The 25597-nt window shown below is 36.4% G+C and overlaps 1 protein-coding gene across 8 annotated transcripts in view; it reads right to left on the reverse strand.

Moving 5' to 3' along the window:
• NIPBL (NIPBL cohesin loading factor) overlaps positions 1 to 25597 on the reverse strand; it is a 152875-nt gene that overhangs the window by 55049 nt on the left and 72229 nt on the right. For 4 of the 8 annotated variants that reach the window (XM_037372859.1, XM_037372857.1, XM_037372858.1 and 1 more), the window contains 2 exons: positions 20230 to 20862; positions 5847 to 7406 (listed from right to left, as the gene is read on the reverse strand). In XM_037372859.1, the coding sequence (XP_037228756.1) occupies positions 5847 to 7406; positions 20230 to 20862 (2193 nt within the window). Of the gene's footprint in view, positions 1 to 5846; positions 7407 to 9887; positions 10135 to 20229; positions 20863 to 25597 lie in introns of those variants that run through there. The other 4 variants (XM_037372864.1, XM_037372863.1, XM_037372862.1 and 1 more) reach the window with 3 other exon arrangements.

Genomic DNA, 25597 nt, shown 5'->3' on the forward strand with positions numbered 1-25597 from the left:
ATTTCTGGCTCACATTTTTACATACAGCAATATATTGCTGCAAAAAATTATTTGTGCAAAATAGCCTTAGTTACTCCCAAAAAGTAAGAGGAACCTGAACAAACATCCATGTCCAGGAACCAAAGTCAGTTTCAGACTTTCAACAAATTGCTATGACAAATCAGGTAATAAATTTCCATCGCTTACACGCACCAAAGTAATTTTTCAAAAATGAACTAATTAAACAACACACTCCTAAATCTGAAAACAAAGCATTATATTTCACACGAACCAAAGAAAAATGAAACTAGTGGGTTTGGTGAAGTTTATTGCTGCTAGTAAGAACTCAAGAACAACTATAAGATCAAGAATCACAGTATTTACCTTAGTGGCAGAGACTAAAGTAGGAAGCACCTAAAGCAACTCCCAGGCAAAAGCACTATGCTGAAAACGTCTGCCACTGTAATGGTAACAGAGCAACACAAGGGCCCCAGTGTGCAACGGCTGAATATCTGGCTGTCTACCAATACCAGTTTATCCAACATCTACTTCTGAAAAACTAGCACCAAAATTGAAGGCCCCACAGAGTATGTACAATGTCCATTACAAATTCCAACAACCCTTCTGAGATAGGATGGACACATCATACCTACAAAATCCCCGCAAGCAGGAATTATTCATTCCGAATGGGGTATCTATAGTTAGGTTTTGGCCTCTGACTAAACAATGCCTGGAATATTTTTCAAAATGTGAACCTGTTCAATCCAGAAAGGAGAAAAAAAAATGTTATCAGGGCTAAGTGGACAGAGTGTATGTTAAAATGGATCCTCTGCAAATCCAACCTATCTTTAAATACTTCTAATGCCATGAGGGACAGCCAGCTCCTCTTCTAGTCCACTTAAGTTGAAAAGAGTTAATCACTAATATCTCAGGAAAGAGGAAAAACAGGAGGACTGCAGAATTTTCATGATGTTGATGTGGTTTTTTTGCTAAAATTCCTGTTAAATTTAGTTTAACAGAAGCTTTAAAGACTTTAGCTGAGAAGAATCATTATAAATTTCTTGCTGTTAACCATGAAATACATCCTTTTAAATCTGAAATATGACATAATTTCCTGTAGAACTTCAGAAAGTTATGGCATACTTGATTCACCTGGTGGTGCATGCATATGCAAGATGCATAGTGGGTTATTACTCTGGCCTTGACACGTGCAAGTGCAGTTGCTACAAGGAACTCCAAGACAGTAATTTCAAATCTCAGATTTGTGGCATCGCAGACTTCTACAATGGTCATCTTTACAAAACCACTATCTGCAGTAAACACGCAGAGCAGCAGCCTTTTCCTTTCCAAAGAAAACATTTTTACTCCAGTTACTTCCTTGCAGCACAGCTGCTTGCCCCAATGATTTCACTGAGTACAACAGTGTATCTGCTTTGACATCAAGAGTTTATCATCTTGGAAATAAATCTGAGTGAACTCTAAAATTTGCTTGACATTTTGTATCTAAAGCTATTTTTCTCAAAGGTTTACAAATTTATCCTTATAGAAGTCCTATGCACGAAGGATTTAAAGAGATGTTTAAAATTGACACTTCCTTTTTGTCCACAGTTTTCAGCTGTACCACAAAGTATTTGTAAGTAGCTCTACTGTGCTGACTAGAAGTCTGTGAAAAGCATCATAAGTAGGCTCACTGAACCAACACAATCTGGACACAGGTTTTCATTTTGGAATATTCCCTTTCTTGTTACTCCTACCTACAAGATGAGCACCTAATTGATTACTCTGCTTTACAAGTGAAACCATTTCCAGCGTGCTTGACTCAAAGATGGACCATCATGTTACACAAATGCCAAATTATAGTTACTATAGGCTCCAAAACACTCACCTGGAATTAAAAACAAACAAACAAACCAACCACAATAAAAAAAAAATAATCCCCAAACCCCACAACAAATCACACAAGCACAGAACACAAAAAAATCTAGATGCATTGTTTTAACTCATGACATGAAGATGGTCAAGCAGTAGAGTTTTAAGCTGATCCTGTAAGTATATGTATGAAAAGTGCCTTTGAAGAAATTGCAAAACTTCACTCAAATTTCAGATCGTAGCAGCAGAGAATGTAGTGTATTTAGGAAGACTTGTAGTAAGCAACAAAACCCTGTATTTAAAGGTCTGTGTTGTACAGATAATGAAGTTCTGCAACAATCTACAATGAAGAGTAGCACTCAGATCAGATTTTAAGTTTTTTTAAACAAAAAACTTTTTTTAAATGATATTGAAAGACTCAAAATGTGTTTCTGCACAGTCTTAAAAATACACACTCATTTGTCCTAGAACTAAGAATTTCAATACATGTATGGTGCTTATTTTGGAAAGGCAATCCTTCAAATATATTATAAACCAATTCAGACACCTCCTTACACAGATATTTACAGATTCTCTCATCACCATATCTGTTTCATACTTTAAAAAAGGAAAATTTGTCTTGTTCAGAATGCAGTAACTGTGAAACTGTAAATAGCTCCCATCCAACACAGCTGATCAGTAGGGCTCCTATAAGCAGCAGAGAAAGTATTCACTGAAGTTCTGAAAAGAAAGGATGGCAAACATGACCTCCTTATTGCAGCCAAAACATGAAAGAAAAGTTTCATGGATCCCCCAACAACACACATTGGCATTAAAACCAGGATAAAAAGGCATTCCCAGATGTTAAAACCAAAAGAAAAAGTGTTACATTTCATTCTGACCTGGACAAAACAGGCCACAAAATTTCACTGTAAGACGCCTTAAGAAAAATACTATGAAAAAAAATATCTGTAACTTTCCTCCGAGTCAAGAGTGGATCCAGTCAAAGATTGGAAGAGAGAAAAAAGTTGCTTCTTTCTTGTAAATGCTAAAATGGATGGTTCGAGATAATTCAGTATTAACAGTTGTGTACTACAGCTATCACTCCCATTCATATAATAACTTACCGAAATTTCAAACCTGTCTATAAAATTTGATTAAAACGTTACTTTGTCTTTTTGCAGTACAATGCAAGCTGCGTCCATTTGCACAATAAAGCTATGACTTTAAAATTTACTGAAACAATGTAAAAAGTTGTATAGACTTTCAGTTTGAAAAACATTGATTTTAGCTTAAACCAAGTCAATTTTACTGAGTTTTAAATGAAGGAGCATTAGTCCCTTAAGACAGAATGACTATCTAAATGGTGTTTTGAATTAGCTGAACTAACCTGATTTTGAAATGGTTTTCAGACACATCACAGCAATGATATTGTATGTGACAAAGCCAGGGGAACACAATTTCTTGGGGGAGGAATGGATGAGAAAGCAAAAACAAAGGACAAGAAACACAAGGAAGTAAAATAAAGAAATATAAAGCAAAATATACTAAGCCACATGGAATAAGAGAGATGTGAGAAGTGGAATACTAATGCTAAAAGGCAACACAAGAAAAGATTTGCTACAATCTATCAAGAAATACAGGATGAACTAAAAGTTTATGAATATTACACTTCCTAGTGTATTAAAATGTTTATAACTAAAAATGGCACAGAGTAAAACAGTGAACACATTCTCTCAACTGGAGTGAGGACATTGTGGCGATGGCATGAATATTTTCTGGATCAGTCAGATGTTGACAGACTGACTTTGGCTTATGAAAAGATAATTTTACAAATTATGAACCTTTTCAAACATTGGAGTTCACCTAGTTATTTAGCATACTATATCCTAGGAGGTATGTTTTCAGGAAGCTGGCGGTTGGGGGTGGGGGGGGTGGGGTGGGGGGGGGGAACCAAAACAGAAAAGAAAAAAAAAACAAAACCCAACGAAAAAGACACCTGAAAAATCTGAAGTTCAAAGATACTTTCTCCAAAATCTGCCTTGCTGAACACTCAAAACCTTGATTTGTAAGAGAAACATAAACATAATTACAACATTATTCTTTCCACAAAACCTATTGCTAGTATCACTGTAAGAACCTTATTCTGCACACAATAGCAAAAAGACTGTTAGCAGATTCAAACATTTTCTTTCCCTGGAAAGTGTCCCAAGTTATTTCAATGTATGTAAGAAGTACAACTTCAGAAAAAAAACAAACCAAACACAAACCCACCACCAAAGCTTTGCAGAAAAGTTATAACCCCAGCTTTAAAGTTAATGCCTTGCTCATGTGACACAGCTACTAGTCATGCCAATCAAATAAAAATCATTAAAACCTTTACACATTACTAAAACATTCCATACAAACAACAACAGACAATACAGACTACAAAAAAAGTACTTTAGAAACATTTGAGAAAGCATACAGGTACTGGATATGGCTCTGAGGTCTCTAAAACTTACTGACTTTCTACACGTAGAATTGTGTGAATTCAAAATCTATCCTTCTGAGACTATGGTGACTTCCATCAGAAAGTTTTTAGTATTCCCCATCAATAACACAAAGGTTTAACCTGAAATCTTTAGACTAAGCTGACAAGAAAGATGTCAATTTTATGTCTAACTCTAGATATTTATCTTAGTAGAAATGGAAATTTTGCCTGCTCTGAACCTCGAAAATGAACAGGGGAAATGTTTTTATTTCTGGGAGAAAGAGGAAAATATTCAACAAGGAGGCTAATACTTTACAAATAAGCAATACACATCCTGAATTATTAAGTCTTTTAAGAGTCAATACAATCAGGTTAGTAGACAGAGAACAGTGTCACAATAAACTCATTATATAGGTATCACCTCTGTTCATGTGCACGTAAACATAGCCATACATTCACAAAGATGATTTCTACATCCATTTCTCATCAGATCAACTACATAAGAAAACATTTCTCGAATTCTTGATATACCTGGAACTGCATTCATAAATCACCCTGCATACAGCTGAAATCCTCTCCCCCACCACTTGAGTCATCTATTTTGAGACATGACAACTCTATAAACATAACTACACAAGAAATTTAAATGCTTTAAATGCTAAACATTAAAAAAGGAACGCTGACCAGTTAGCAACAGTGATTTCACAATGTGAAATAATCAACTTCAGTCTGAAACCAAAGAAGCCAAAATTAGAGCACCAAGAAGAAAAAGCAATCTTATTCAAAAAATTGTTAAATCTGCAGAAGAGACAATCAACCAAATATCAAACCTACAAACTATTCTGAATTATTTCCTGCCCATATTACTAATCTGAAAATACCAGCCTATTGTTTAGCAGTTCCTCTTTCCTGTGCACAATGGACCCTAGAGACAATGTTGTCTGAATTCTCCTAAAGACAGAACCTTTTTGTAAGCTTACTGTCACACAGCCTCCAGTGTGGAAGCTCCCCAGCAGAGTTGTATTTATAATGTAAAAGAGGCAGATGGGACTTTGTAACTGCATTCTTACTTCACCACGTCAAAACATGCCTTGGAAAAACACATTTCAGTTCCAATTAAAAATATAAAGGAATCTCAGAGCTGCTATACATAGCACTTCCCACCACTCCAGCTACACTGATTTAGTTACAGCAGTACCAGTCCACTACACAGACACCCTTAATCCAGTTTAAACCATATATACAGAAGTTATGTTTCACTGGTTAAATTACCAGGTTAAACCAATGTAGCTGAAGTAAAGTTTAAGACCATGTAGTGTTCCCACATTAGGCACTTGCACTGGTGTAAATAAATAATTTCAGGTACATCATATCAAGATTTCCAACAACAACAAGCCCATAGATGAGTTTCACTCTGTTCCCCAAATTCATCATATAAGCAAGCATTTAAACTATCAAATGTTTGCATTGCATTTCTAACAACATAAGCAGCAAATCTAAAAGGAGTGTAAAAGATATAATGCAATTAATATTAAAAAAATCTTACCTTTATTAGATTTGGATGACTTGTTCTTGTTAGGTTTAAAACAAGAGCCCCTTGATTTATCTTCTCTATCCTTAATAAATTTCTGTACATCATCCAAAGAAAGCTTTTGAAGGACAACTACAGGTTTAGCTCCTTTATTTAGATCTTCTACTAGCCCAATCTTCTCTACTTTGTCTTTCTGTTCACCTCTAAATTCAGTTTTCCTTGACTCCTGAGTAACATTGCCATCTTTATCACGCTTGATTTTTGGAATGACAAAATGTTTCAATGCACCAGATCTTGCTCCCAACAAGTAACTGGGAAACTCTGCTTTATTGTCAGCATGTGCTTTATTACTATCTACTTTACTCTTATTACCATCTGTCCTTCGTTCATCCTTGCTGTTGGGTGATTTAAAACCAGGTTTATCAGGTCTTGATTTACTAGAATCTCCTTTACCTTCCTGTTTAATACGAGGGCTGTCAGGTCTTGATTTCTGATCCCCAGAAGAAAACCTCTCCCTTGATTCACCAGACTCATGCCTATGTTTCCTTTCAAATTTCTCAGGTTTTGAACCATCAGATTTAATACCATGCTTAGAATCATGTTCATTTTTGTTTGAGGATCTCAAATATTCAGGCCGTCTAATCTTGGACGGATCTCCTCTGTACCTCTCTGACTCCCCCCTGTCCTCAGATCTTTGTTTAAGGCTATCATGGTCACGCCTCAGTGTATCAGAAACTGAACGTCCATCAGGCCTTTGTTTTGTTGGATCAGATCTACTTTCAGGTTTTACCTTTGAAGGATCAGATTTCACATCTAGTTTATGCCTAGATATTTCAATTTTCTTATCTGACAATGGTCTACTGGATTCCCTCCTATTATCATGTCTATGTTTTGGTGTTTCAGGCCTGCCTTCGCTCTTCTGTTTTGGTGTTTCAGGCCTGCCTTCGCTCTTCTGTTTTGGTGTTTCAGGCCTGCCTTCGCTCCTCTGTTTTGGCGTTTCGGGCCTCTGCCTTATTTCCTGTTTGCCATTATTTTGTTTCGCCTCATTTTGTTTCATCTCCATTTGCTTGCTTTCATTTTGTTTTGATTCTGTCTGTCTGTTCTCATTTTGTTTTACTTCCATTTGTCTGCTTTCATGTTTAGCTTCTAAGTGTTTGTTCTCATTGTGTTTACTTTCCAATCGTCTGCTCTCATTTTGCTGGAATTCCATTTGTCTGTTTTCATTTTGCTGGATATCTGCCTTTTGACCCTCAAAGTCCGACTTTTTCCTAAAAATCTCAGGATGGTTTTCAGGTTTAAATTTAAGAACTCCAACAGTGTCTTCTTGGGGAACACACACAAACCCATCATTGTACTGCTTAATTTCTTCAGGTTTTTTGATGGTGTCCAAATCCTGAGTTACTGTTGCCTGAGAGTCTGCTCTTCCTGCTTGCTGCAGATCAATACTAACCATCAACGCTGGCCTTGCCCCATTTCCTGTAGAACCTGTCTCCTGAGAAGCTGCTCTGTTTCCTCCAGCAGTACCTCCAGCCTCCTGTGGTTTGTTTTCTTGTTTTCGCTTCTTCAGAGGCTTATCTGCAAGTTAAAAGAGAAAAATCACAAATTATATATACAGACAGGTTCAAGCAAGAATGTCCATTCCCCTCCACTCCCACCAATTAATCCTCCTTAGCATGTATGTGCACACACAACAAAATCCATTGAATTTAAAAGCAAGAATAGAACTTCTCTAACTAGTACTTTTTAATGTATTCAGACTACCATTCATTGTCAGTCTACCACAACTGCCAATTAATCATTAAAAAACCCACCCTCAAAACATATGAAATCAAAGTCCTTGTGTAATTCCCAAGAGAATCACCTAATAAAGCAGCTGCAATACATAAAAGACCCAAAAAAACCCAAACTATGCTTGAAGCAAGTCTACACAGACAAAGTTAAGGTGCGCCTCCACAACCACTTTTTGAGGAATATTACTATAAAAATTATCTTCTGCAGATTCAGCCTGCTTCATTATACATGAACTAAGCAAGGATCCGCAATGATTAAGACTGAGGTTTTCCCTACTTCATTCAGTGCATCAGTTGGACTTCACATGTATTTCAGCCAGGGAACAATTATCAATGAACAAAAATTACTAAAATAACTCCAACCCTCCAAGCTCCTCTTTGAAGCAAAGCAGTATACCAAGAGTTGGAGACTATATCATTAACACGTGTGTACCAGTTGGGGGGCCGCTACACACTTAAAAGCTTGAGTATTTTCCCTTTGCAACCATAATGCTTTTCATGGATGAAACAAAAAGTTCAGTGATAATTTTATGTAGTGTCAAGAGCTTGACTCTGCAATAAGCCTTTCAGTTTATATTAAAAAAACATTAAAAATAGAATACAGAAAAATAAAGTGAGCCAACCACACATCCTGTAATTTGGTAGAATTCATAAACATGAGAAGCACATGGAAATATCCAAAGAGTACATTCTATTTGTTTAGATTACAACCTATTACTATTACCAACATGGTACTCTAAAATTGGTTTTCATGGCAGAAATTAAAATCCCTACCTACGCTAAGGCTTATATTCTCATTTCTCGACTGTTATCACATAATTTAGAAACAAAACAAACCAAAAACAAACCAACCAATTACTTCCTCTGTAATCAGGGAATATGACTAAGTCTAAGAAATGACTAAACATACATTGGAAATTCTGTTGTAGATCTATTGTCAAAGCGTCTAGACCACAAACACAGTATAAGAAAAATAACTTATTTTGTGCCTAGGTTTGTGGTGCCTTATCACCAGATACAAAGACCCAGTTCTCTTTTTGGGAGCAGGAGAAAAAATGGTAAGGAGGATGCAGTCAAGGAACAGGGAAACAAACTCCAAGGAAAAACAAAAACACCCACCCACCCCCATACCACCCTCTCAAATTGTAAACCGGAATTACAACATATGATTTCTAACTTCTTCTACATTTGTAGAAGAGTCTTAACTAGAAGAATTAAAACTTTGAAAGATTATCTCCAAAATTAACATTAGAAGACAATAACAAGTAGTAACATGGTCAATTCCATGACATGAACAGGCTTTCTTCCCCATCATTTTCATTCTCAAATCTACCTGTACATCTCTAACTTTCTAAAACTCCAAAATTATGCATGACATTTAATGGCTGGAAGACAGTAAAGACAGATACAATAAACTCCATGCAGAAACTGGTCAACTGCAAATAAGGAACTTCGCAAAGTTCCAGAAAAACCTGTAGAAACACCTGCGAACTTTATGATAGACGTGAGAAGCAAAATAAATTTGCCAAATCAAACTGCAGCCTTTTTAGCATGGAGATTTTGCTTTTTCTTTGCTATAGCAACTGTTGGATTCATGTAAGAACTTACATAGTTTAATTTCCCCACACTACTGATTAAAACATGTCATTTTTTGAAACCTTCATACTGTGACAAGAAGTCTTTTCTGCCTGTGACTAAGAGGGCTTTGACCTCATTGAGCTTCATCACAGGTCTTAGGAATGGTCATGAAGTAGAAGCTTCCAGACTAACAGGTTGATGTATTTTTTAGAAAATACATATATGTTAATACATATGCATCCATGCACATTATTACCTTTTTTCTCAATTAACACTCTTCAAATTTTGAAACACAAATTGAGAAACTTGTGTTCTTAGGAAAACGTTAGTCAGCTTTATCATTTTAACCCAGATATTTCAGCCACACTGAAAAAGTCCTGTAAAGCTCTTGATGGTGGATCTAACAGTAGCCTTTAAGAGGTTACTTTATCTGCCCCATTCCTTTAACTGAGGTTATCACCTGTAGCAGAAGGGAACACACATTTGTATTTCCACAAGTGCATTTCATTGTCCAATGTATCACCTTAAAGCACTAGGTGAAGACGGTTTGCATTAACCTACCAGGCTGAACAAGTCAGTTAAGAGCCAAGTAAATGCTGCCCCTCTGCTACTTCTATTACAGGAGCAAGGCAGATGGCCAGGAGCTGTGGTGCCTTAAACAGCTGTAGCTGGACCAACCAAAACTCACCTTGCAGAGCCCTCACGCTGAAGGCTCCAAGATTAAAGAACCGAAACAAATTCAAGTAGGAAATTTTCTCGCTTGAACTTCTGTAACTGACAGGCTCAAAATGCTGCTGCTCTTCATCATCCAAAATGTCAGATTGTAAGTGGAGAACATATAAGTAGATGATCACATCGCAACTTGGCATACATACTTTCTCTAATTACAGAGCTCTTCTGATGGACCTTCATCATTTCTCTTGACAACTGCAGATGTTTTAGTAAGTTATAACCACAACCTGTTGACATCTTATCTGAGAAGAAAGGGACACCTTCAAAGTTTTCTCTTCCTAAATGGCATGGTGATTGCACACAGAGTTACAGATTACTCACAGCTTTCTTCGTATTTCCCGTGTATCTTGATGGTGATCCTCAGAACTAGACTTGATCATTATTGTTTTGCCTCTCTGAGATTTCTGGATCTAGGACAAAAAAGCTAGCCCAAACTTATGAAAATACTGGTTGAACTAGGGCATAAAAGATAGGATAAGTACATAGTACCACTATCTTCATTAAGCATAATGAAAAAAATCTATTGAATGAGCACAAAAACTTTTTAAGCTGCCACAAAAGCTGCAGAAATCTGAAAGCTGTAATACACTATTGGGCTTCAAGGGCTTTATAAAATCTTGAATTCATTTTGAACTACAGAAGAGTAATCAGTAGAGAATCAGAGGGGTGAGTAGAGAGTAATTACCCTCTGAAAACAGATGTCTTCATATCTTCTTACAATCAAATATGTGCAAGTTTGCAAACATTTACTTTGTTAAGTCATGAGTCCAAAGACCCATCAGGGTTATGACAAACAGATAAACTTAGGAACTTTCATATTATCCACTCAAATATAATTTGTATCCTTCAAGGCATTAGTATTCAAGCTTCATCCACTTCATACTATAGCCAGTAGAACTTCTTTATATTACCAGGATCTAAGACTTTGCCAAAATATGAGACCAATGTTTTCCTTTCCAATCCTGCAGACCTAGATTCAAAGCTTGCGACAGTTGTGAACATGTAGGCTCACAAGCTCTTGAGACCAATGAAGTGTGACCAGGATCTTTTTGCTTCACTTTTTGTAACAGCTCTCGTAATAAAAGGAGCATGTAGTAAGCCACAGAAGAGATTTTTACTACATTAGAGATCATGTATCCAAGTTCGTTGTTTTCAGATTCTTTTCTTTTCTGAAACATTATTCACACCTCCCCTACCCCAAGAATGTAGATAAATCCAAAATATATCTGTATTTTGTTCAACTGCTTGAAAAAAATTTATGACAGTTCAGAGCCCAGTCTGATCCCAGTTATTCTCTTATTAATACATCCTTTTGGCTTGGCAAATCTGCATGGATGTTCTCTTCACATTGCAACACACTCATCAAAAGGCAGTACCTTGGTACTTACTCACAAGCAAGATTATGAGCTATCTTGTATTAAAAAATAGTAGAGACGTTCTGTCAACTTAAATGGGTCACTGTGGTGCAAGAAACAAAACATTACAGGAACACAGATTTGAAATGGAAAAAAGGGTTAGCTGGATTTCCAAGCGGTTATCTCTCACCTGTCCTCTTATGAACAGTATTCCTGGAGACAGGTTGTAGCCTTCATCTTTGGAATTATCTGTGTATCAAAATAATTACTTCCAGATTTAGAAATCAATTAATTACTGTGGAACCTTTGTGCAAAAAAACAGTGCACTGGAAAAACCACAGATACCTTCAAATACTTCACTGCTGAAACTGACTCAGTCACGATCTGAATATCCATCCTGGAAATGGACATACTTGGAAGCTGAGGAAGTGTTAGGGACAGCAGCTCGACGAGGGGAGTTGTATTAAAGAAGTATCTCCTTTCTTCCATGTAACCTGAAATCTTTCCAAAGCAGCAGCTATAATACCATTAGTCCTGAAGTCTCCAATGTTACTGCTTTCTTGCAAACCTGATGATTGCCTTCAGTTCCAGATTAAACTCTTTCAGCAAATGAGTATAATAGGATGATAGCCAAAAAAACCTTCTAGAACTGCTTGTCCTAGCAAACTGAAATGGGCCTTTTGTATGTATCTGTGAAAAGGTAACAAGTCTAAATAATAACCGTGTATATGGTTGCTAAGCTTCATTTTAGCAGAACAGTAACACTCCACTCTATTAATACTATTTGGTAGACTCTAAAATTCAGAGATTTTGGAATGAACTTGAGTAGTATCGAAGACAAAACAGATAAATTATATCACTTCCGCATTTACACCTTGTAAGGGATTAAACTGGAGACTTCATATCCAAGACAGTTAAATGTGAATGTATTCCTCTTCAGAACCACAAAGAAAATTGACCTTCTAATGTCGAATTCTAGATGAGCAGTTCTGATTACTCCAGTATAAGCTTTCTTCTTTTAAGGTGTAACAATTAAGAGTTTTATATTTTAAAGCTCTAACACTCTTCAGAGATTACTGGGATATCCCTCCAACTCATTTAAAATACCACTTATTTGAATTATTTAAATCAGCAATGAATAAATTTAAACCAAATGTAGCAGTCTAAGCAGTTATTATGTATTGTCAAACCTTCCATCTTTTAACATCAGAGACAAATCAGCCAGAGGCCAACTACAAGCTTACTTTATTTAAGCTAACAGTCAAGATCAGGAATTTTCAACAGGTAATACATAACTATACATCTAAATAGCAAATCTATGTTTACTGACAACTGTTTTCTTTTCTTAATTATTCTTCACAGAGCTCTTCAAAATTGTCCAAGCACACTGTCCCCCCAAGCAACAGTGTTCTGCTGACACAAGAATCTAAACCAATCCATCTAATCTGGGTACCAGGAAGGTTTAAAATTTCTTCAGTAGTAATGATGGATGACCTATCAATGGAATGAGGGGAAATATCCATCTTTTCTACCGCTTCATGAACATTCAATATTACTGACTGTGAGAGTCTGCTCCCACCTGACCTCCCGCAAAACCGTATTCAAAAAAACAAAGGATTAACAACCAAAGAGAATGCTTCCCATCAGGAGAAGACATTCCCACAGCACTGGCTCCTCCCCCTGAAGGAGAGACTCAGCAAACCCAGGTCAAAAATTTTATTCTCATTGCTTGCTACCTTACAAAAGAACCTAAGAAAGTACAGTCGTGAACCTGGCATAGGAAGCTTTCTAGAAAAGAATGTAATACCAAAGTCTCTGAAGCAGAGATGAGAGGGCTTTTAGCTGCTGCAGTTCAGAGGAAGGGATTTCTAAGAACCCAAACAGAAACAGCTGCTAATCTTTATCAAACTGTTAGAAGACTTTATCAAAATTCTGATCACTGTGCAAAAAGGAAAGCCCATCAGGAGGGATGTCCAAACTCATCCAGGACAAAACACAAAAAGATTACAGGAGTTTCTGACATGTCTAAGGTGCAGCAGACTTCAGAATCTTCATTTTGGTGAAATTTTGCTTCTTTTCTTAAATACACCAATAATGCAATCAGCATAAATGCAGTATCAAATATGATCTCATGATTTTTTCTACTTAATGTCTGGTAACCTGTTACTCCCTGTCAACTACAGTAACACAAAAGAAATATTACACTAGGAAACAACAAGAATTGAACTACAGAAAAGTATAACCAAGCACCTATGCTTGTTTAGAGACTGGAAGCTGTAACAACCTCCCCAAATTCAATACTGCTTTTAAAATCTAATTTTAATTTATTTATGAGATAGGATTTTTATGACGCAACTGATGGGTTTTATCCATGTGACTGTGAAGAATTATAGTTTTGTGAACTCATCTTTTAGAATATCTGAACAAAACCTGGAGTGCAATTACTTTGAAATACAAAATGCAGCACAATTTCCCAAGAAAAATGCAACACACTAATGGCAGACTTAATGAAAGCTACTTAGATTATGTATCACTTACAGATTAACATATTCAGTTAGTTTTTAATAATTTGTATAAACAGAAAACTTCAGAAATAAGCAATGACTTTGACATCTCCCTTCCAGATGCTGATTTTATTCTGACACTGTATCCTGCACTCCAATATCTTCAATTAAGTAGATCTGGTAACATTTACACTACATGGTAATGAAAAAAAGTCTGCATCTTCTTAGGCTGATTTCAGAGTGAACTTAGTGACTATGAACTACAGAAATGCTGGGTTTAAAACCTTACTAAGATTTATTACTTATACATGCCATTTCTTTATCAAGATTTAAATCCATTATAGAGAAGTGACATCCCAGAACAAAATAAAGTCATTACTGGGTAAGTAATTTTATAAAATCTCCCATCCATCTAACAAGTACAATCAAGGGCATATGCTACTTGCAAGTTGTATTTCATTTTCTAATCCTAATCTACAGATTAAAAAAAATTAAGACTTCTTACCAAATTGCTATGTTTTAGTTATTTTCCACACCTGCTAACATGAGCAGGTTTCTGTGCTACTCTACATATAGCACAACCTGGGATAAATGGGATAATTTGAGTTCATGGTACACAATAGCACCAAAAATATAGTAAATGCCATTAAAACAATATGCCTCTTCTTTTAAACATGTTTTTCATTCAATTAGTATTTCATTCTTTAAAAAATTTATAAAAGAAAGTAATTTTTTCTAGATAGATGGAAACATTGCAACATGTCATTGCAATTTCTCAAGATAGAGGAATTTCTTCCCCTTATCTTAAAACACCTCTGAACACACACACACACACACACACATCTCTCATCTATACTAAACTGGAGGTTGCAAAGCTGCTTTTTCTTGGGAAAGCTATATGAAATACCAGTTTCATCTGTTACATCACACTACAAAATGCAGACCTAATGAAAGCTTGTATACACAAAACACAAAATACCTAATTCTCACATTGTTCTACTGCATAGAAACACAATCATTTATATTTTACACTATCTCGTTTCATCTTCTGGTATTAGTGACTGTAATCTTCTGCAAGATTACTAATAACTATACCTGTACCTCCACTTTTAAGGAAATAAAACCCCTATAACACATTCTTAGAAAAGAATGCTAATATACTAGTTATAATCACATATTCTGTCATTTAATTAATTGGCTACATAAAATTAGAAGTCAGCAAACTATTCACTCTTAATAGTATTCTTCTATTAGTTTCCTCTTGAGGGAACTTTTGCAGGGAGATGGGTAATGGGGAGAAAGGGAAAGGAGCTGGATAAGAACTTAAAAGGTAAGAGAAAAAGGTTACTTACCTATAACTGTAGTTTTGAGAGTTTTGCTCCGGCAGATTCACACTCTTGGGATGTGTGTCTCTGCTGCTATGGGCTTGGAACGAACTAAAAAAAGAAGGGCCCACAGCAGGCATCCAAATGCCCCCTAACTGATCCAATTATTGGAAATAAAGTTATTACAGCTTCACTTCTTCCTAATTCAAAGAATCCACAGTAAGATTCCAAAGAAGTGGGTAAAATGGATCCTCAGAGATTAAAATATATAGGGGAAAAAAACCACAGATACGAGCAGTTTTACCTCATTTAAAAAATGCTTATAATGCTTTTAAGTTTAAAAAAAAAATAGCCTCCCAATGAAATGGTTAGTGATTAATCATTTCATTACTCTTCTCAAACCCCAGAGAACAGTGCCTTTTAGAAGTAAAGGTAGAACTCCTTAATCTCTTAGTCTGTTTTAAAAGAGCTGCAGTATATAAAAGTGTCTTTGAAGTAGCCTAAAGTCTAACACACAGTACTATGTATGAAAGAGCTCAAATTAAAATTTAGCAAATATGAATAAAATAAAAAACTGAAGCAATTTGAAAAAGTCTCTGAAAAAAGATAAGTTACTTTTTGGGTTTGGGTTTTTTTTTTTCCCCCAAGTAATTTTTAAGGTAATCTTCCTTATCCCCCTTCCTAGAAGAGCCAGAGCTGTGTTTAACATTAGTATCTTAAACATATTTTTGAATCATAGTATTTGGTTTTTTTCGGAAAAGCATGAAAGATCTTAAGGTATAAACCTTGAACCTGAAAATTAATTCAGTAGCAGGTCTAAAACCTGCTAGGAAAGGTTTAGACTGTAAGTGACCATCTAGCTTTGAACTCTACTTGACTACAAAGAAAAATAACCCTCTTGTATCTGGACAGCCTGTATCTGGAAAGCATGAGTTAACGCAAAGAGCTGTGGTTACCAGAGTGAAATTTCTCCCTCAGCATCACGCGCCTCCCAAGAAAGGAAGAAGATTCCTGAGAAGAACAGAAGTTCCTGGGATATAATTTTCTAATACTCACTAGGATTTCCTGTACTTTCTTGGACTAGTCAACTTAAGAATGTGAACAAAGCACAACCCCAGTTAAGTGAACAAAACAAGTTCAGAGCATACACATCTACTTGTTTCAAAAGTATTCAGCAGCACCAAGCAGTACAGGAAATCTGACTATTGATGGTGATTAGAAGAGAAGAAATTGTGCGTGATTACATTTCTAAAGAAATTACATCATGAAAATATCATAATGCACCTAAACATAGGATGGTTCACTTGGTGATTGCTGTGGGTAAAGATAATCACTTTCTGTATCGGCTCTTCCGAATCATTTTTTTTCCAACTCAGATAATGTGAGTCATGATAAAGAATAGCTGGATCTATCTGTAATACCATAGATCCTTTCAAAAGAGAAGATATGATCTGGTATTGGTTGACATCTTGTATCTGATAAGGGTATAGAGGTCATTGTGAGGGGGGACAATGGGAACTGAAGGCTTGAATGTCATGTTCCATGGATTTATTTACTTGTTCTGAGGCTATTAAACATAATTGATGTATTAGAATGTAACTTTTGATGCCAAGTGCCTTGATGTCCAAAATCTCCAACTATTCCTCTCATTAACAGATATAAATTACTTGCAAATACAGAGAGACTTCCTTGGTGGGAGGCAGGAAGATAAGATGGACTCCTTCCACATAGAGGACAAGGACGAAACACAACTCTCAAACTTCACACCTCTCTATCATGATGAAAAGACCATATAATCCACTTGATCCAAGATCCAAACAGACCAAAAGAACAGTATTATAGAAACAGAGCTCTGAAAAGCACTCATATATGAGGTAAAAGGTCTATATTGTAAACCACTCCTTATGCATACCTGACATACTTTAGGTCTAATATGCCAGACTTTGCATTAGTGACTTTTGCACTCAGAATTCCTTTTTCAGAAAGTAAAAGCATTACAATCAGGTTGCTGAAAGATACGCTGCTTTTCAAAGAAGACAAACTGTATTAGCTCCTCCTCTGAAACAGAGACTGTCTCCCACTTTGAGAGACTTTGTTTGGTGGAAGCTGAACGTTTTAATAGTTTTGTTAGAATTAACAACTTACTACAGAAAGTATTTTAATTACCTAGGGCTCCAATCCCCATTTCCCACCTGTACCAAACATTCTAAAAGGACCTCAGCGTTAACCAAAAAAAAAAAAAAAAAAAAAAAGGCCTTAGCAGTTGTGTCAGTTGTGTAATTTTCAGCAAGACAGACACACACATGAGTGCGCACGCCAATCTGTCTCCTCCTCCGGAGCATAGAGTTCCACCATACTACTGGTTCCAAGTCTCAGAAAGAACATGCTATATCCAACCAAAGCCTTACTGTTAAAAGAAAGCATCTGAAAACCTTTGATGAAGCATAGTACTATTGAGATTTCATGTCTTTGTAAAAAGGACAGAAGAGACCCCTAATCTTCTATCAAAACTTGTGAGTACAATTCTGCTTAAAGTAATTTATGGAAGACAATAACAGGTGCCTACACAGAAAGTGTAGTGTGACTGTAATATGTATTCCCATGCCTGGATTACAAAAGCAGCAAAGATACTTTCATGCAGATTTTAGCATGTGCTAGCACCTTGAGAAAGTTCTCTAGAATGATGCTTGCTATTGTAAGCATCAGCTAGCACCATGCATTCCTGTTCTAATTAGACCAAGTACTTGCTACAGGCACACTGTTTTCTTAACATAACGTGATCTGAAGTTACAGTATACATACTAAAATGCACAAACACCAGGTTTTTGCATAAATACAGTAAACAGCTTTGCAAAAAATGAATGACATATTTAGGAGTTATTTGATATATTTCTACCAGACATATTCCCATGGGAACAATGGAAGAAGCTTCCTCCTGCAGCCAAACCAAACCAACAGCATAACTGTAACAATCCCAGAGTCTTACCAACTTGTAGACATACTACAAACTTAAAAGCAACAGCAAAAGCATTACCAAAAAGAAAGAACCATATTTCTCCAAGGTAACAGCTTTTCAGGAAATCTGTCCCAAGACTGCTAAAAAGCCTTCCACTCAACACTATTCATTCACTGGTGAAACCTCAGCAGCCAAAGTGAAAAGAACTGCTGTCCTAGCTTATGGGCAACTTACCACCAGTGAATAAACAGTGATTATTTGTCCCAATATGGGGCAGTGATTCTTGCACCCGACTCATAGCAACTGCAGGAACTCAGGAAGAACTTAGACCTGCCAGAGGATGCAGGTAGAAGGGAAGCATAAGGCTGGAATCCTTTTTTGGGAAGATGGTTATTGAGCAGTGGTGAAGGGCAGAGATGACATTCTATAAATATCACTCCTTTCCTCAGAAGAAACAAATCACAGCGGGCCTGTGGCTATGTATTTACAGTAAACAAACTTTGTAACTAATGCTCAACATTTCCTGAAAGCTAGAACAAAAGAGAAAGTGTGTTTCAGTCTTGCTGTAAGTGTTGGAAGACTGCTGTGCACTATCAAAAATACAATGTATTTTTCCAGATGCTTCTCACCTAAAATGTGCTAGAGATTCTACTTGAAGCGTGTGGATATAAAAGTGGCTTTTGAAGTATTAGGAGACAAACCACAAGCTCTCCATCAATAAATTTAAAATCAGTAGAAGATACTTAAGCAAATTAACAAAACCCCCATTTCATTAAAGTAAAATTAGACAGTAAAGATCTCGAGGTGAGCACACATTTTCTCCATATATTCACAAACAAGTCACCTAAAAAGATTTGATTTAGTTGCCAAATAAGAAGTATCTAAGAAGATAAACCCTTTAGTAATTTCAACAACCACATCTACAAACACATGCACACATGAACTCTTTCTCTCCTTGATGCCCCCCCTCCTTCCCAGCATCTTTAAAAACAGGAAAAAAATTATCTTTGAATAGGGAGAAAAATTGTGCTTTTTCTGCTGGTTAAAGACCCAAACTGTATGAAAATTCAATTGCGTTGACACAAGTATGTCCAAAACTGACCATTTTCACCTATGAACTTCCAAAATCAGAATTTGCATTGTATTCCACTCTACAATATTTTTCTTAGCAGCACCTAATAAATTAGCATTATACTATAAAAGATTTTTTTTCTCAGAAGCTAAACACAATACAGAGGAAGCTTCTGGAAAATATTTGTGTTAAAATATTGCTATCTTATTTATAAAATACATTTTATCTTCAAGATTTACATCAGGGTTTTGCATCTACTTTTGGGACTTCTGAAGCCTAAGACCTTCAAACCAGTTAACAACAGAAAAACCAAACCAAAACAAAAAACCCAAGAAGGATAGATTCAATGAAATCAGTTAAGACAACCAGTACTTCTACTGAAATGAAAACATTTCTGAGGCTCACCTGGTTCTGTGCTAGAGACCGTACAGATATATGGTAGTTCTCTAAAGCTTGTAATACCTACATAATAATGAATATCCAGCTGAACAAACATTAGAGACAACATAGTAGTGTAAGTTACCCAATCATTACACTGCCCTTAAAAGAACAGATGTGATTTTAATCTAACACCTCCTTTACATTATGTTCAAATGTGGGTACAAATACAAACAGGATAAAAGAGTTTTCCTGCATTTTCTTAAATTAGGCAACATGGGTAGTTAATAATTCAACTACCAAAATTTATTACAAATTTTGACTTATGGTACTGCTGGGATTTTAGGAACTATAAACAACGTCAATTGTACTTCATTCAGTCTCATGGTTCAAAATAAGAGTAGCTTAAAAAGGATTCTCAAACAGGAGAACTTCACTTTCCATTCATTAAGACCCCAAATAAAGAATACTGAATATTACAAATACGCATATATGAGATATTACAGTTCATTGTTGGAGGGGAATGGAGATGAACGTCACAGAAGAACCTACACTGAGTAAACAGAATTGAACTATGTGACAATGACAGGAGGTTTTTATGTGTGTATATATATATATATAAAAATATATATATATATATATGGGGTTTATATGCATATATATATTTATATAATATATATAGTGTATACAAACACACAATCCTTTTACCTTTATCTTGCACTTCTTTTGAAAATCGCTCCCTTTCAATAGCTGATTCACGTTCTATCCGCTCAATTTCAGCCAATGCATCCAATTCTACTTCATCATATGACGTTATAGTTCCTTGTTGCGAAACCTGTTGCTGTGTCTGTACCACAGGAGTTTGAGGTTGTTTTGCAGCAACTGAAGTGTTCTGTTGTAAAACAGGCACTTGTTGTGCCTGAAGGAAAGCTGTCTGTTCGTGCTGCGGCAAACACTGAGCAGCGTTTAGAGGGCGGTTAACATCCTGTGGAGTAACGGGTGTTTTAGAAGTCTGTCCTGGGTACTGCACATTAAAAGGAATATCACCCTCTGACACACTGCTGTTTTCCAAACCAGAAAGCATATCATCCTGCTGGTCCATATCCGAAGATCTTACACGAGAGAGTCTTAATGTAAGCTTAGTGGAGTCCTTGGAAGGAGAACTAATGATATCATACATTGCAGCTTTTTCAGTCTGGTCTTTTTCATCCTTGCCTAACTTCATTTTCTTTTGTTTCTTTTGCTTTCTTTCTGGAGAATCTAACAATATGTCTGGGGGAACATCTCTAGGTGATGAATAAGGTGGAGGCTGAGACTGTTGGATTAAAGGTTGTCTTGATCCTAGAATAATAATTCAGAAAAACTGAACAGTTATGTTGTTTCATGTTTATATAAAAACATATAACCTACATAATTTTAATGTGTATTTCTACATATAACTGTGTTCACAAAAGGTCCAAATAAGATTGGCAGGAAGCACACCATTCCTAGATCAAGATGTAATCCAGACAGCTGCAGTGAATTTCCTGGGAATTTTAGCAGTCCACTGCAGGTAGAGAAGTGATCACTTCAGAAAAGATGGAACAAAAAAAAACAACCCCACCACCAAAAAAGAATAAATAAAAATAGTACCTGCAGGTTCAGAATATCAACTATTAGAAAATGGTCAATGAAAGTAAGTTGGCTATAGAAAAAGAAAAGATCAAAAAGATTCTTAATAAGGTCCAGTGATGAAGAGTTCACGATCAGTGTATAGGCATTAGCTGTTTCAGCCACATTTTTTTAATTTTAAAATTTTTTTAAAAAATTCAAAACATACACAACCTCTTTAACTTTGATTCTGACAATACATGTTAAACTCTTTTTCCTTTCTTTCTTTTTATTTATGTTTTTATTTTAATTTAGGTAAACTTATTCCAATATTCCCCAATCACTACTATCTAGAAAACACTTACTGTCTTAAGCCTTTTTCTACCAGCCCCCCCTGCCCCCCCCTTTTTTTTTAAGTGTGAATATTTACTTCTGTATGTACTTATCCCAGGCATTAAGTGTATCTAGAGAAATTATTAAAATAAGATATTTTTAATTAAAAACATTCTCCAATTAATCACATACAAATTAAACCAACTCCCTGTAACTGTCAGCCCAGAAAAAAGCTTTGAATAACACAGAAGCTTTTCAACCTGTCTCAATTAGACATTTGAGCTATCATTTCTGGCTTAAAAAGGAATACTGGAGGGAGAAGGGGGTGAAAGGCCTATTGGCTGGACCAATAGGGTCAGCCCCATCATTAAAGCAAACATTTATCAGATTCCACTGGAGAACACTGATCTTCAGAAAGCAGTGACTGACATTATTATTAGTCATTCTGTTTCAGGATATCATAGGTCAGTACCTCTAAGAATAAAAAACTAACTGGGATACAGGTCCCCATGTGCTTCAGTCAAGAAGCACCACTATCCAAGAAAGCAGCTTTATTCTGCAGCTTAAATTTCTACCAGATATTTTAAAAAATACTAAGAATCATTAAGCAATGTACTGACCTGCAGATGAAAAAGAATGGATACCTCTAGCAAAGCTTCGGCTCACATGAAAGGTGAGCCTTTACTGATGACTTTTTTGCACAGACTGCTATACTTACTTTCTCTCCCTAGTACATTCTGTGGTAAGTCCTGTAACTTCTGTATGTAGAGAGCAGAATATGAAATGGGTTTCATCTTACTCCATCTTGACCACCAGCAACAACTCCATATTCTGCCAATAATGCCCATAAATGCTGGGAAGCCCTGTTTTAACTCATCCTGATTTTCAGAATCTTTCCACTAATCCACTTGCCCTCCTCAAATTAGATACCACACTCAACCACCAGTACTGAAGTCCTGGCTACACCCTATGAAGAACTCTCACTTGCTTTTCACCAACACAATTACTGTCTCTTTTGCTAATTTACAAGACTGTCTTAGCGTAATGTACAACAGAAATCATTAGCTACTGATTTTTTTTATGGTAATGACTACCACTCAGGAAATACAAGATGCATTTTCATTTCTACAAACACTAGAGGCAGCTCAAAACTTCTCAAAGAGATCTTACTGGTATCTTACTCTTGAATTATCTCTTAAACGAATACTTCTGAATTGCAACAATGGAACATTTTATTGTTTTTCACAGTTACCCTTCAAATAGATGACACAGATATGATTCTCTATTGTCCTAAACTTCTACGTAAATATGACAAGATTATTCTGATTTGGTATTTGTCATGCTGAAAAATAACACTGCAGCAATGGATAAGGTGGTGGTTTTATCTTTGGGTAGACTTGAGGAGGTCAGAAGGATTTCAATGCATTCCATTGAACATACTTAGAATCCAGCAGTAAATGAAGAAACAAAAGTAAAGTTTTTCCTCTCCTAGGCAGCACTACAAACAGGTATTTCAAAGTATCTTCCTCCTGAAGGAAATTCCTGAGAAGTGTTGACAGCAAGGCCTATAAGCTGCATTTTAAGAGTACACGTTCTGGCAATAACTTCACATATTTCTGAGGTTAATGATGGTTAAGCCTCTGGCAACAAGGAGGCCTAGAAGCTACAATGCCTATGTATTGAGGTGAAAAGAAACTGAAAAAGATGAACTGGAACAGTTTCACTCTACCACAGACATTAGCAGTTTTGAACAAGTATCACACGTTGAACAAGTATCACATTCTGTTTCATGCTTAGAGTTCTAACAAAACATCACCCATTACATGGAGAGATTTGTGCCTATTACTACTGAAGTCAGTCTGGAGTATTTCCTATGGGAGAAGGCTTAAGCCATTGTATGTCTGAGAACAAAGCTCTTACAAGACTTGTTGATAACAGAAGAAATATTTTTGTGGAAAGAATACACAGACAGTTATAGCCTGTTTGCTGAACTAGTAGAGATTCCAAGATTTAAAAGGTTTGTTCTACAAAATGCTGTCAATGTAGCAAATAAATAATACGATGCTCTTCAGAAATGATCTTTGGGAATGAACTGAATTTCAGAATTTTCTTTGAGAACACAGAAATACATCAGCTTTTGAGTCTAATTCTAGGGCTGTACAGTAATTCAGGAGGAAAAAAAGTATCTGTTTCTGTAGTTGATCTTCCATAATACCAGGAAAAGAACTGTGCAATCGCTTTTTATATAGCACGCATATGTAGAACTTGTGAGACAAAGAGATTCTCTACCGATTTGGGGAAGTCATTGTATCATTACTGAAGTGCAAATACTGATGGTCAACCAGGTAACGTTGAATGTAGCTAAGAAGCAGGGAACATCAATACAAAATAAGGCCTCTACAGAGAACAAATACACCCACCAACAATACCTCCACGGTCTTCCACTAACAGCCATCCTGACCACACATGACAATCCTGGGACTGGTTCTTTATATTAACTGGTTTCTGTACCATCTCCTAGTGATAGATGGCACTGAGTATGGGAGAAGTTTTATCAATGGCTGTAGCCATTTTAAACCACTTTTTTTATATGACTCGTGACTGATTTCTTCTCAAATCCTTTATAGTGCAAGCAACTATAAAATGCACTGCACTGACAATGACTTAGCCTTCTTAAAAATGTAAAATTTCAAACACATTTTTTGTTTGTTTAGCCCTGGAATGACTTCACTTGCTCACTGTGCATCAGTAACTTGGGCTGCAAAGAATTAGCTTCTGTCCAGGAGACTGCACACACCACTGGTATGCCCATGTTATGGTTTTGTCTGTGCACTTTCTAAGTGCGCCACAGTACTTGCATCTTATTTAAGTATTCATGTTACTTTCTCTGATCATCTCTTAGCATTTTCAGAGAAAAGGCCACTTGCCTTTCAAAGCTGATGCACCAACACTGATCACGCTCTCTGTTGTGATCCACATGGTTAAACAACAGCTATTAAGGTTACCAGGAACTTCAGATTTAGACATCTTACAGAATTTTAAAGAATTATTAGCTTTCCACTTGTACAATAACACTTCCAAAGAGTCGCTCAAAACAGTTTCTCCATATTCCTTTAACACCCTGGCAGGTAAAGGTTCCCAGATGTTGACAGAGAGTCTTTCACTATCCTACATTCTCTTTTGCCAGAGGTATCATTCTATATGCATGAAAGCTGGAAAAAAACTGATAGTGAACAAATGAAGACTAATGTCTAATACTTGGTTCATAACACATTGGAGAGAAAGCTCAGGAGTGCCACACCTTTTTAAATCCATAGCAAAGTAATCCTTGAGACTCCAGGAACATTATTTAAGTGGGTACCAAATTACTGTACAAACCTGGACACAGCATTCCAGACCTTTTACTAGAAAAGTCTTTAGAAAGACAGGCTGTAAGGAATGCATATGTGCTACGTGTGGATTATTAGATTTCACATCTAAGTAACTATACTGTAAATAAGTTCCTAAAAATAGAAGCTGGAGAAGAAGAGAACCAGAGCATCCATACTCCATTCATACTGATTTTTGTCTGTTGGAAATGCTAAGAACCTGCATATAACAGAACCTGAGGAATACACTACTGCCAAACAATTTAAAATACTGCAGTTACAAAATGTAAATAGAAGCGTTTCATTTTGTAATACAGGAGTCCTCAAACGTTTTAAACAGGGGCCGGCTCATGGATGAAGTGGCAGGCAGCCATCTGCGGCTGCTTGGTTCCCCTCCACAACCCCCGGCGGGGGTGGGGCAGGGGGGTCTGTAAATACCAGGGGCGGATTGAGGACCCTGGGGGCTGTATCTGGCCCGCGGGCTGTAGTTTGAGGACCCCTGGTTTAATATGATCCTATTTATCACTTCCACATAAATGGATTAGTTTCATGAAAATGGGATCGGACAAATTCAGCATGGAACTCTGGTTAAACCAATGTCAGAATTGTTAATAATCATCTTGAGAATCTGTACCTCCAGCAGACTCAAAAAGGGAAAAACAGTCCCTTCAAAAGGATGGCAAAGGACAGCCCAGAGTATTACAAATCATCTGTATGATTTAAATACATACTCAAAGAACAATTTCTCTATAAGGACTGAGATAATAAAGAGGCAGTATTCCAAA

Source organism: Falco rusticolus, chromosome Z, assembly GCF_015220075.1.
Source record: "Falco rusticolus isolate bFalRus1 chromosome Z, bFalRus1.pri, whole genome shotgun sequence".
Taxonomy (NCBI): Eukaryota; Metazoa; Chordata; class Aves; order Falconiformes; family Falconidae; genus Falco; species Falco rusticolus.